The 13,408-nt window shown below is 40.1% G+C and overlaps 1 protein-coding gene across 2 annotated transcripts in view; it reads right to left on the bottom strand.

Annotated features, from left to right (window-relative positions):
• tln2b (talin 2b) overlaps nt 1-13,408 on the bottom strand; it is a 90,032-nt gene that overhangs the window by 52,601 nt on the left and 24,023 nt on the right. For both annotated transcript variants that reach the window (XM_006789323.2, XM_006789321.2), the window contains exons 2-5: nt 1,733-1,909; nt 1,548-1,645; nt 1,230-1,359; nt 420-575 (exon numbers count right to left, since the gene is read on the bottom strand). In XM_006789323.2, the coding sequence (XP_006789386.1) occupies nt 420-575; nt 1,230-1,359; nt 1,548-1,645; nt 1,733-1,868 (520 nt within the window). In that variant the 5' untranslated portion in view covers nt 1,869-1,909. The remainder of the gene's footprint in view (nt 1-419; nt 576-1,229; nt 1,360-1,547; nt 1,646-1,732; nt 1,910-13,408) is intronic.

A 13,408-nucleotide genomic window follows, 5' to 3' on the forward strand; every position in this document is an offset into this window, starting at 1 on the left:
TTACTAAATACATCAAAATGAACAGGCATTCAGTTTTACAAAGACGTTACAAGAGGAGGACGGTAATAGTGAAATTAACCAGAGATTTTGAGAACTGCAGACCCGTCAGCTTTGACAAAAAATCTACCAAATTTAATACTGGGAAGTGAAAATCCTGACGGGCCGTGAAGAGTCTCATTTGCATTATTTTCTGCTGAGACGAAAGCTAGTTGAAGGTTGATTTATACATTTGCAAAAACATTTTTGGTGTCCTCTGGGGGGGAAAAGATAACACAAAATTAATTAACTTTCATATGTCAATGCAATAAATTTGATTCGAGTGATAAGGTACACGTCCATATGATGGTGTTGAGTCAGATGGCTGCCGTAAAGCCATCAAGATTCCAGTAGCATTTTGGCTTTTTCAAGCTTGCACTCACAGTCGTCATCCGTGTGAAGTTTTGCTTTGAGCTTTTCCATCTTCCTTTCATCTCTCAGCAGCAGGGTCCTGTCTTTCTTCAGTGTCCCCATCCCATCCTCCTTCTTATCCTCTGGCACCTCTTGAATGAGGGAGTATTCCTCATAGTTGGTGATTCCTGAAAAGTTAGCCAGGGATTTTTTTCTTTAGGAGGTGGAAATGTTTCATGTAAGTGGTTCAATAATCACGACACAGAAAAGCATCACTGCAATACTGTTGCAACTCTCTTTTTATCCATTTCTCTCTGCTTTGAAACAGAAGTTCAGGAAAGCTGGTATAGAGCCAGCAAACTAAAATCGAAGCTGAAGAGGAGAAGAAGCCAAGCAGAAAGCCCTACTCTAAATAAACATTTTCCAATAAAGCTATCTGCCAGACACACATCCCTCTCTTCCTCACCCAATTAGGCATGGGAGCAGCTCATTGTAATTGAAATATACAGCTTAGGGAACACCTCTATGACAAGGAGTGACAGCATTTTCTGGGCATTAGGAAGAATACTTAAGTCGCTGATTAGAAACAAGCTTGTTTTATCCCGATGAATCATGTCCACATTGGTCTAAGCAAAACACAATTAGGACTTTATCAAGCATAGACAAATATGCTTTTCAAATACAAACTAAACAGCACATGATAACATAGTGTCCTAATGTAGCTGAAGATGAAGTCAGTGGTATGCCTTTGACTAAAAATAAAACAGAAGATGAATAATTTAAGCTTTGGGTGGTGGCGTGACATGATTAATCTTCACCGAACTCATAGCACAGACACAAACCTATTCTACTGCATATGGTGACGAGCAGCTCGCCGACTGTTTTTGAGTCATCCACCATGATAGTTTTAATGGCACCATCCAGCATTTTGATCTTCTGTGGCCTTTGTTTCTTCTTATACTCCAAGACATCCTGAGAAAACAGCAAAGGAAACGCGATGACATCCACAGCCCTGCTAATCATCCTCAGCCGTAAACTGCCGCTTCCAGCAAGCTGGGAGGAATAAATGTCTCGGCTTCCACTAGAAAATATAGATCACTTTAAGAACCCATAACTGACACTGACAGTTCTCCACCCAGGACTATATGACTAAATCTTACTCCGTTTCGCAGCATGTAGTAATCCAGGGTTCTTCCAGACTCGAGCCAGATTCCTTTCCTGGGATCATCGTCAGACAGGAAGAGGCCATAATCCGAGGCTGAAACACAAAAAGCAACAGAGAATACAAATGTAGAAGCCCATAAAGTTCCATTATGTAACACAGCTTCACCAATCATCCTCCAACCTTGTCCTGTCTGGGCTTCAGGGACTCTCTCTCTGATGATTCTGCAGGCATCATACACAGGGGTGGACGGTTCAAACTGCATCGTCTTCACCACATTGCACTGGCGCACGCAAATCTTCAACGATAAGGCCACCATCTTGGTGGGTAGTATAACGGCCTTGCGACCGACCTATACTCCTGGAAGACACAGAAGGAGAGATTATGAAGTCATATCAATGCTCCAATGTGTTTGCGTCTATGTCAACAGGTCATTATTAAAACGCTCTCTCCAACAGCACTCAGGTCAAAACTGTGAAAAGGAAATCTCAGGGGCCGAATATAACACCTAAAGGCACAGAACAAATCCTCACAATTACCTCCTGCGGGGGCATTTTTACCTGGAATTGAATGTGCATTGTGCTCTGCCTTAGCAGCTCATCATTTCTGAGTTGTTCTGATATTAAAGTGTTACCCCAAGAAGAGCTTCTGCCTGATTGCAGTATATGTAGAATTAGCTGAACTAAGGCAAGAAACATAACCTTTCAGGAGAAGAGCGCGGGGGAAAAAAAGTGCAAATCTCTCTAATTGGCAAGAATAACAGAGACAAGTCAAAACACCCCCCACCCCTGCATCATTATTCTCACTTCTCCCTGTTCGCACTCTCCTCCGGAAGAAGACTTCAGTGTGAGACAAATCAGTGGGTGTCTTATCATTTACTGCTATTAGGGTGAGTCAATTCTGGTATTCTTAGGCGTGTGCAAAAAAAGGAAAGAGACTGAGTTCCTCCAGCTTTCCTTGACCTTCAATTTTACATAGAGCTGAATGAAAAAATAAAAATAAAACTACCTATAGCCTGGGTAGTTTATCGGCAATGGCCTGATAAATCCATCTAAACCTGGAGACATTCATACTGCTGATCTAAATCCCAGATTTTTAGCTGAAAATCAAAAAGAGACACATTTATGCTCTGAATTAACACTTGACTATATGATGTTTTTTTTGATTATATGTTCTAAAATGTACCGTGACACCAAAATAATTTTTAGTATTTTATTCCATGGTTGAATATAAAGGCAAAAGTTCAAGTCTTCACACTGACAGGATTCAGACTTCAGCCACACTGGGAAACAATGAGTTTTTTTGTGCTGAGCCACAGGCCCCCTTTGAGTCGAAGCAGAGAAAGTCTGCGAAGTAAATTTTCTATAATGATGGCGTGAATGAGACCGTCTGTGATGGAGCCTCTGTCATAGACGTGAGTTCCTCTCCAATAGCTCCTTTCCTTCTACGAGTTTTTCTTCAAACAAAGTGGAAAAGATGAGCACAAAGAAGAAGGGGTAATGGCGCCGCATGAGCTCTCCTCTATGCAGGCTGGTAGAGAAGTCCCACTGAGTTTTTGTCATCCAGCACGTCCACAAATACACTCTTCCAGACAAGCAGCAAGAGACCCCCAGACTGACGATACAGCAGGCTCGGTGGCATCTCCCACCACACGCTAAATATAAGGAGGGAGCAGAAAATGTTTGCATTTTTGTGGACGTTTCTCAAAACAGAGGCCGTCTCATCCAAAAAGCAACAGTTACCTGTGATGACAAATACTTTGCGGAGACTGGGTCTGCAGAAACAGTCGCTTTAGTAAGTTGTCAGTAGCATCGGTGACATCAGAGAGTAAGTAGTGCAGAAACCACATGATGAAATCCAGAAGGATAATGATAATTCCTGAGCTTACAGTAGTGTGAGAGAAAATTTTTCACTTAGATCCTCATGCAAACACTCGAAAGCATTCAACACTCTGCTTTCGAGAAAAGATGAGACAAAACTCACAGTCATGGTGAAAAGAAAGCACACCCTCTGTCAGTGAAAACTCATCCTGGTTCTTACGAGGCCTTAAAATTAGGTCAGTGCAGCCTGAGACGAACAACACCTGACATATTACACTGTCATCGTTTGTTTAACTAACATTAAGGCAAAATGGAAATGCATTGTGTAAAAAAACAAGTGCACCTCATGATTCAGTAACTTGTAGAATCATCTTTAGCAGCAGTAACTTGAACTAATTATTTTTTAAATTGCACATCATTGTGGAGGAATTTTGGCTCATTCTTCTTTGCAACATTGTTTCAGTTCATGGAGGTCTGCAGCCATTCATTTATGCAGAGCTCTTCTTAAATCTCGCCACAGAATTTCAATCAGGCTGAGGTCTGGAATTTGACTTTTCCCACTAATAATTTTTCTGATTGTAGAATAATTCACTTCAAATTGTTTTGAGATGGTCTTATAACCCTTCCCAGACTGATGGGCAGCAATTGGTTCTATAAGATCACCGCTGATGTCTTTCCTCCTTGTCATTGTGTTAATCCACTCCTGAATGCTGCAGACCAGCAAAATGCCAAAACATCTGCTCTTACAGTCGTGGCGACTCTTGCTGATAATTACTTAATGATGTGGATCTGATTAACAGCACCTGGCTGCTACTTAACCCTTTAAATTCCTACTTATTCTCAGCAGTAAGGATGTGCATGGACTGCTCCTGAATTTTGGTTTAGATTGTATAATAATGACACAGTGTAATATGTCATGGGTCATCTGAAGTTGTATTTATCTAATTCCAAGACCCACAAGACCATACTTATATGTGTCCTGGTATATAAAACCTTAGAATTTAAGGAGGATATACTTTCTTTTTTTTATCGAGACTGTGTGTGCCTCTCTGTTCAACCTCATATTCTTGTATTTTATTACGCTCACTAAAACAGCACGGTAGACAAACATTTCTGTAATTCCATCTCCCTTGACCATCACTAGTCCATCAGCAGAGACCTGCATTAGATTAGGTTTGTTTGCTCCTGCAAATATTAAGACATGAAAATGGCCAAAGAGCAGCTTGCTGGGGAGTCTGAACGTGTACAATTCAATAGAGATGATGGAAGTCAGGAGCCATCTGGAGAGGATACAGCTCTAATGACTGACTGTAACACCAGCAGCAAAGCAGAACCTGAGAGCTACAACTGCTCGGATTATTGCACAAGTCTGTCACCGAACAACTGAGGAGGTGGCTAGACAGAAAACAATATTGGGCCTAATCAGACCTGATTTTATAAATGCTTCCAAACAAAATGAAAAACCTGACGCAGAATGAGGCTTAAAAGAAGTGCCAATGACAGTCCTTGAAGGATAACGTGACACTACGGCACATTGCTCTCTGAAATGATTGCTTTAGGTTGACAAAACCTTCTGAAAAAAGAAACAAAAAAAAAAAAACAGTGGCACAATGATAAATGTAAATGAATAATATATATATATATAATAGCTTTTTCTTTGAGTATAAAATATTTCCACACAGTGCATCAGGGGTTCCAAGGTCACTCCACTGCAACTTACAACACTGGAAAGACCGAAATTATTTCTTTGAATTTTTTTCTGCTGCATTTGTAGAAAAGTCACAGAAATAGGCATGCGGATGCAAACAACTCTTATTCTACTTACACAATCAGCAGCTATTACTGTGAGCATAAAAAACAGCCACTCTGGGATAAAAGGTAGATTACAGGGCAACTCTAAACTAAGCACAGCTATTGAAAAGACCAACGATTAGATTTTAACAAGCTAGGATGCAAGTGAATGTAACTCTGGAGCTAAGCCGTCAGTAAAACAGCAGGTAGTGTAGCTACATAGTATGCATTATTATCTTCAGCCCATGGTGTATTATTATTTTGAAAGGTAGATGTTGTATGAATGGAGAGCTGAGAGTAATTCCCGACTTCAGCAGTTCTACTGTTCGAACAGCAGCATTAAAGCATAAGTGCAATGAGAAAATGTTAACTGGCTAAACCGCTCCACACCCCACCTCCTCTGCCACCTCTTCACATCCTGCATTGACACTCTCAGCAAAACATCAGCCTTTTATCCCTGCCTGACTGAAAGCAAGGTCAGTTCCCTTCATGTCCACTGTATGCCTCTGGATACCATCTGGAACGCGGAAAGTTCAACAGCGGGGCATGTAATGGCAAGACAGGGCCTTTTTAATCAGCTATGGATTTAAATTCAATATATAAGCAATTCGCAATCTAAATTCATATTTAGCTCCACAAACTGAAAGCAACCAAGCTCAGATGTGTTACAAAGGAAACAGGTAATAATCAGCCACCATAAATACTGTACATCTTTGTTATGACTTCATTTACAACAAACACAGTGCAGACTTTTTAAAATGGGCAATATTCAAAAGATAGCGTTTCATTTTTCACCTTCTCTTGAAAATGTAGCTATCAGGCTACTCCAAATATGTACATACACTATGGTATTCACTAAAGTTAGCACTCTAAAGTCAGCTAAAGCTAGCCGGTACAATGGTGAAAAACAAGCAATCAGAGGACAAATCAGTTAACATAATGACAAAAGTTGTAAAAGGTCCTTATGAAAGGTTATTTAATTTAAATGGACTAGCCCTTGTATAGCGTCTTTCTACTCAGTTGAGCACTCAAAGATCTTTCTACAGCTGTCTCATTCACCCATTCAAACACACATTCCATTGTTCGCACTCGGTTTGATCCATTGGGAGTAACTCAGGTCTGTTATCTTGCAAAGGGTGCTTTGCATGCTTCTGCATGCAGACTGGAGAAGTCAGGGATCCATTCACTGACTGTCCAGTTGGTAGACAACACGCTATACCACTTGAGCCACCCCGTTTATTATATACAATCTTATATCAGAATTACTTTTTGATTTGTTTTCCAACAAACTTTACAACAAAGTAGGAAATTCCTGCATACACTGCAGGATTTGCTCTTCAGGTTTGCCAACCTTTATATGCTTTAATAAAGTTAATATAGGAGAAGTTTTCAAAAGTCAAAGGGAAGACATTTTCTTGTTAGATGACATGGCTACTGAATTTAGCGTGGCCAGCTGGGCTTAGGGATAGCAGACTTACTTTGTGTTGAGCAGGCAGATGAGGTGTTGCAAATTCAAACAACAGAAAAGAAAGAAAAGAAAAAGAAAAGTACATTCTGGAAGCTCTTTGTAAGCCATCCAATGTTTCATGTATAAACACTGAAGTATGTTTGCAAAGCAACAGAATGAATTTCTGCATAGAAGCACTTCACTAAAGAAATTACAGATGATTTTGATTAGCAACTATAATTGCATGCCTTCTTACAGTATCTGATTACAGCTACATTAATTTTATAATTGAATTACTTTATTACATATAACCAGTTACTCTCCAACACTAAAAACAATAAAGAGTTCTTGGCAAGTGGCCACTGGAGAGCAGCATGAGCTATGGTTTTTAACCTACCTCCACTGCACTTATATACCTTCATGCACTGGTTACAAAATACCCTACCTCAACCACTGGCGTTAGGCGACTAGAGGCATGGTCGCTGCAGTAAGCTGAAATTGTGAAACTTCCTGTGCTGGCTGTGTGACTTCTATGCTGTAGCAGACAAGAAAACCAGAGATTCTGATGTCCATATGAAACAGACATTAAAGAAACAAAAGTAGCACCAATCAGGATCTCGACTGGCAACTTCTTGCTGTTGCAAAACAACAGAGACTCTTTCCAGAGTAAGATATGACGCATATTGTTGCTTTAATAGCCCCAGGTTATTAATCTGAAAGTCACATGGAGCCACAGAGACACCCTTTGTTCAGCTGAAGCTAATATGGTACACTGATGCAAAAAAAAATGAAATACTCAAGGAATGCCAAAAGAATGATGGGTGGGGCATATTTAATCTATTCTTTGAAGGAATATATAGCGCAACAATACAGTAGTACACTAGGTTTACAATCAAATTTTGTATCAAGGTGTCCTTTCGCCCATTTCCAGGCAGAAAGAAAGTCACTGCACCAATCTGAATGCAATTCAAATAATTAATAAGTCAAAGGCTTTCATCTAACCCTTATCATTTCCTCCACATGTTTCATAAATGAATTAATCATTGCTCATGCAGGACATAGCAATCAATGGACAGCATGATAAAGCTGCACTGACCCTTGCTATTTTAAGTTCAGCATGATTACTATGAACAAGCTGTTATAAGAGGTTTGCACAGTACTATTTTAACTAATGGGCTGGTAGTCAAGCAGTGCTTGTTGATTACGATTAAAAAAGCATTCGACCCAGAGTCTAAAATGAGAGACATTCACAGTTACATCAACTTGTTTTTTCCCCAGCTACATTTATAAAAGAACCTTGCAGCTGTAACCCATTGTGTGGACTATAGGATTTGCTCTTGGGTGATGCACACTGCTGTAATGCAATTTGTGGGTACAGATACTGACAGAAATTATGATTCTTGTCCTTGTTGTAAGAAGGGAGAGAACAGCTCCTCTTACACTAAAAATATCCAGTGAAGTAGAGCGTCCTCCAGCAGCTCTGCTTCAAAAGGATCCACAGCAGAAACATTGCAATACATCTAACACTTTCTCCTTTATTTTTAAAAGCAAATGGCATTCACTTACACTTGTAGCTGACAGGGAATAAAAAAAAAAAACCTTTACAGTTCTTTATTCTATTTCAAGGTTAGACAAGCACTCAATACATTAGCTGGTAAATTGAGAACTTGGGCAAGTGCATCCTTATGCCAATTCTTCTAAGTTACACTGACATGTCATTACGTTAGGAGGTCCAGCAGTTTGGACTCAGTACAACACAGAAAATATTCTGAATGTACCATCCCTCATTTAGAGATTTGAAGAATTGGCTTCCTAATCAATGGAGGCAGAAACAGCTTCTGTAGGAGGAGAACTCCACCCTCGCAGCTGGACTCAGTCAACCAGTGAGTTGGTCCTTTAGTCAATCAGTCAGTCAGTCCTTGAGCCATTCACTAAGTTGGGAGCTGGCCTGGCTTCGCAGTGGGAGCGGTTAACTGTGGCTCAGGCAGATGTTGCCCAAACATTTTTATTTTATGACATACACTGATGGATATAGATCAGTCCCCAACAGAAAATCTTACCCCACAATGATTTCATTATCATTATCAAGCACAGTTTTAGCCATAAATCTCTTAATGAGAATTTACACTAAGTGGCCTCTACTCCACTGGCCTACATCTGCTTTTTGTCTGATAACAACTATGGCAGACAAAGTGATGCAATAACATGAAACGGGGACTACGTTTGGAGTCAGTAGTTCAGCGTTGTGAAATTTCAAACGAACATAAAAAGTAGTGCAAAAGTGATGTAGAAAATTTAGAAAAATATTTAATTATTTAAAAATGGTAATAATTAAAATCTGCTATCCACTACCCTGTTAATGAGCAGCACTTAGCTCATGCCGAGGAGTGAGTAACAAGTAAATTCTTTACAGATTTATCCAATGTCACAGATACATATTTGGGTACGTGATCGCTGTATTTATGATTATTACGACTATAAAATACAGAACAGGTGTTTGTCAAGTACATTCAACCACTCAATCCACGCAGGTGTGCCTATTATGCACTGCTCACTGCCGACCATATGGTGGGTTTGAGGGTTTCCAGATTGAACATATTTTTCTATGTTCAGTATGGAAAGCATTAATTCCACACAATTAAATCCAGATTATAATTTAATACCAGAAAAATACAATGGATGCTTTTTTGTTTGTGTTTTAATAATCCACAAATATAGTTGAATTATTCTAATTTGCCCTAAAAAAGCACTTCAGCATTGTAAAAGGCATTTCACCAGAAAGCTCATGCTGATCTTAATAATCAAACTTGGTTTTACTGTTAGTATCACTACATAGATTTTTCAGCTCAAGTAGCATAGAATTGGTGGCCAATGAGTAACATATGGCAAGAGGCTGGATTTACCCTGGACAGGTTAGCAGCCCATCACAGCTCTAACATGGAGACATAACCATCCCCGATCACATCCACACCTATGTCAAATTTAGAATCGCCAATTAACCTAACACGTAAGAGGAATCCAGAGTATCCCCAGGAAACCCACACACACACAATGCAAACATGCAAATGTCCACATGGAAAGGTTAGACAGGCTGTAGTCAGCCCAAAACTAACATGTTCTTCTCCTGATATCTACTGTACAATCAATAAAAAAAAAGAAAGAAAGAAAGAAAGATTTAGATCCCTCAAATCAGTCAATATTCAGAGCCTCAATGAACTTTGTGGCAGAGTTCAAAAGCCCAAACCTTCAGAAAAACATGCACATATCACCTTCCCCAGTCTCACAAAAGTTATCATGGAATTTTGGATTTTTATAAAATGTTCGTCCATTATTAACAGTCAGAATCAGTGCAAAGCCACCAATACAGAGATCAAGTAATATCCAAGCAACATTTTGATCAGTCAAAACCAAATGTGAATTGTGACTCAGGGTTAAGTAAATACAAACAAATACAAGGCCCACCATCTAAAGGAAACTTTAAGAGAACCGACACAGATGAACTCTTACAGAAATTTAGTTTTTAGCTTATTACAGCTAGTTGAAATCAGTGTAGAAGATACATATTTCAATAAAAGTTAAAAAAAAAATAATAATATTGAAATGGCTGTATTGGCTCAAACACTTTCTAGATCTTGCCAAAAAAACAAAACAAAAAACATCTCTCTTCTTGCTGTACAGACTGGTGCCTACTGCTTTGCCCTCTGATTTCTGCTTTCAGCTATAATCTTGTGTTTAGTTGCTGCTCACAGAAAGAAAACCAAAAAAAAAAGTAGTATTGCCTCTCAGTTCTAACATCTCATCTCTGTGGTCCCAGCGGCCAGCACAGGTAAAAGAATGACACAAGCAGACTGCTTTTTATTTTATGTCAAAAAAGGACAGTTTCCTTCTAACAGTTTCAACAGGTACCTCTAAACAATCTGGGCTGATCACAGTTTGTCACTTGATGGACATCTCCTACTCCACATATGCATTTTTGCACTCATACTTTCAGTTTTTGATGGCATCACCCTGCCATTTACCCTGTCATCTGAGATGTGTCTTGTGTGCAACAGTAATAAAACTCAGTTTTGTTATGCAATCAACTACCTCACTCAGCTCATAGGAGGAGATATAATGGATGGAGAAAACTTCATTTTCTGCTGTATAAAAGGAGGTTTGTTTAATTAATGAGGGTCACTTCAACATGGGACAACTGCGACACTTTAGACAGAACATGAGCACCAACAATAACTGATCTGCACTACATTCCCAAACGTATTCACTTACCCATCATTGAACTCAGGTATTCCAATCACTTCCTTGGCCATAGGTGTATAAAATCAAGCACCTTGGCATGCAGACTGCTTCTACAAACACGTGTGATAGAATGGATCGCTCTAGGGAGCTCAGTGAATACTGTGATAGGATGTCACCAGTGCAACAAGTCACTACTAAATATCCCACAGTCAACTGCTATTGGTATTATAAGAAAGTGGAAGCAAATGAGAACAATGGAAACACGGCCATGAGCGCGGTCATTGCAGAGTGTGCAGAGGTCGCCAACTTTCTTTCAGATTCGCTCAAGAACATTGCGTAGAGAGGTTCATGGAATAGGTTTCCACAGAAACAGCTACACCCAAGCCGTACACCACTAAACTTAATGCAAAGCTTTGGATGCATTGGCGTAAAGCACGCTGCGATTGAACTCTAGAGCAGTGGAGATGTGTTCTCTAGAGTTACAAATCAAGCTTCTCTGTCTCGCAATCTGATGGATAGTCTGGGTTTTAGCAGTTGGGAGGACAACTTGTCTGACTGAACTGTGGAAAGTGGAAAGTTTGCTGGAGGGGCGATTATGGTGTGGGGCTCAGCCCTTTAGTACCAGTGAAAGGAACTCTTAATGCTTCAGTATACCAAGATATTTTTGAAAATTTCATGTTCCCAAATTTCCAGTAACAGTTTGAGGTTGGCCCCTCCTGTTCCAACATGATTACACACCAGTGCACAAATAAAAATCCATAAAGACATGGATAAGTGAGTTTGGTGTGGAAGAACTTGACTGGCCTGCACAGTGTCTTGACCTCAACCCAACAGAACACCTTTGGGATGTTCTCACATATTAAACCCTATGGATTAAAAATGGGATGTCACCTTAATGAGTAATACAAAGTCAAATAAACAGTGTTTTTGTGCCTCTAACAGGCACAACTGGATTTTATACAGATCTTAATGTCCTTTTGATAAGCTTGAATGACATCAGCAGAATGGGCGATCCTAGACAGATCTTAACTCTCGGCTGTAATTTGTGACCTTTAGCAAAACGCTCATGAATGCTAAGTTGATGCCAACTTAGTCAATGAGACAGTACATGCCACTGAGCCCTGTGCAAATTGAGGGTCACACAGAAGAAAAGGACAGAGTCAATTTGAATTAACCATTTCAACTACTGCTCTCTAATAACACCCTGTATAGCAGCGGTCCCCAACCTTTTTTGCGCCACGGACCGGTTTATGCCCGACAATATTTTCACGGACTGGCCTTTAAGGAGTCGCGGAAAAATGCAACAAAATAAAACTATTACCGGTACCGAAAAAAAGAAGATTTATTCATAACACACGTGAAAAGACCCAGGAAAACCGAGTTAACCTCATAAGCCCCAAGCCTACCTGATCTCCTGCTTTTTGCCCCCGTATCAGGGGGCGTTGGGGCTTAAGAGGTTAAAGATAAAAACGATAACAAAATAACACTGCAAACCAATAAAAACCCAGAAAACCATACATTTCACACCTGAGCCTCAACTCTCGCGGCCCGGTACCAAACGAGTCACGGACCGGTACCGGTCTGAGGCCCGGGGGTTGGCGACCGCTGCTGTATAGTATGCAACCTTTCTAAACACAAAATAAATTTCAGTACACAGTAAAGTTAAACCGAGTCAGAGGGTGTGTTCTTATAGATTCTTTCATCCATATTTTTCAAACATTCTGCTTTGATAGTAGGAATACAGTATATACCAGTGATAAACTATAACACAATTTTAGAACTGGGAAGATTAAGGGGTAGCAAGGAAAAACTCCACAGATGTGACAGTAATTAGTGGAAGAATATGTAAGTACAAGGCCGACGCGGCTCATGAAATCATTGCATCACAATTATAAAGGTCACAATTAAGATGCCAACCCGACTCTAAGTTTCTCAACACCAGTTTCTCTCCTCCCTTCCAACACCATACACCAGCATCAAACATATGACGTCTTTCCAGCTTGCAAGAGCTGTCTGCTGATCAGACAACTGATAATGACAACACTTGTTAAAAAATGAACAGCACAATTTTTTAATGACAGAAAAACAAACGAGATGGGATCGTGTCTTTTATGTTCGATGATGACGGCACAGAGCTTGAGACATATAACACACGGTGGCACACCCGGACTCTGTATGCAAATCATACAGACTTCACATATTTAAATATTCAAAAATGAATCACCCTCCAGTGGACAATCAAAGACAGCAGTATTAGAGGATTAAGTATTAGACTGCACTCTCACGACTCTTGCTCCCATGATCGCTCAGTATGTTCTGCCTGGAGTTTCATATACTCCAAATCAGGTGACTCCAATCTTCTGTCTGCGCTGCCTCCCAACCACTGACTCACTTTCTCATACTTCAGTAGCCGACACTTGCCTACTACCACTTGCATGCTGATTACAGTATCAAGAGCAGTGGAATGGAACATATGCTGGCTGCGCTCCAAAGTGTGATACAGTGAGGGACTCTATCAGCATTTTATATCCTCTGGCATGCTGTAAGGGAGGGATCTTGACGCAA

Source organism: Neolamprologus brichardi, chromosome 7 (assembly GCF_056152115.1).
Source record: "Neolamprologus brichardi isolate AB-2024 chromosome 7, ASM5615211v1, whole genome shotgun sequence".
NCBI classification, from domain to species: Eukaryota; Metazoa; Chordata; class Actinopteri; order Cichliformes; family Cichlidae; genus Neolamprologus; species Neolamprologus brichardi.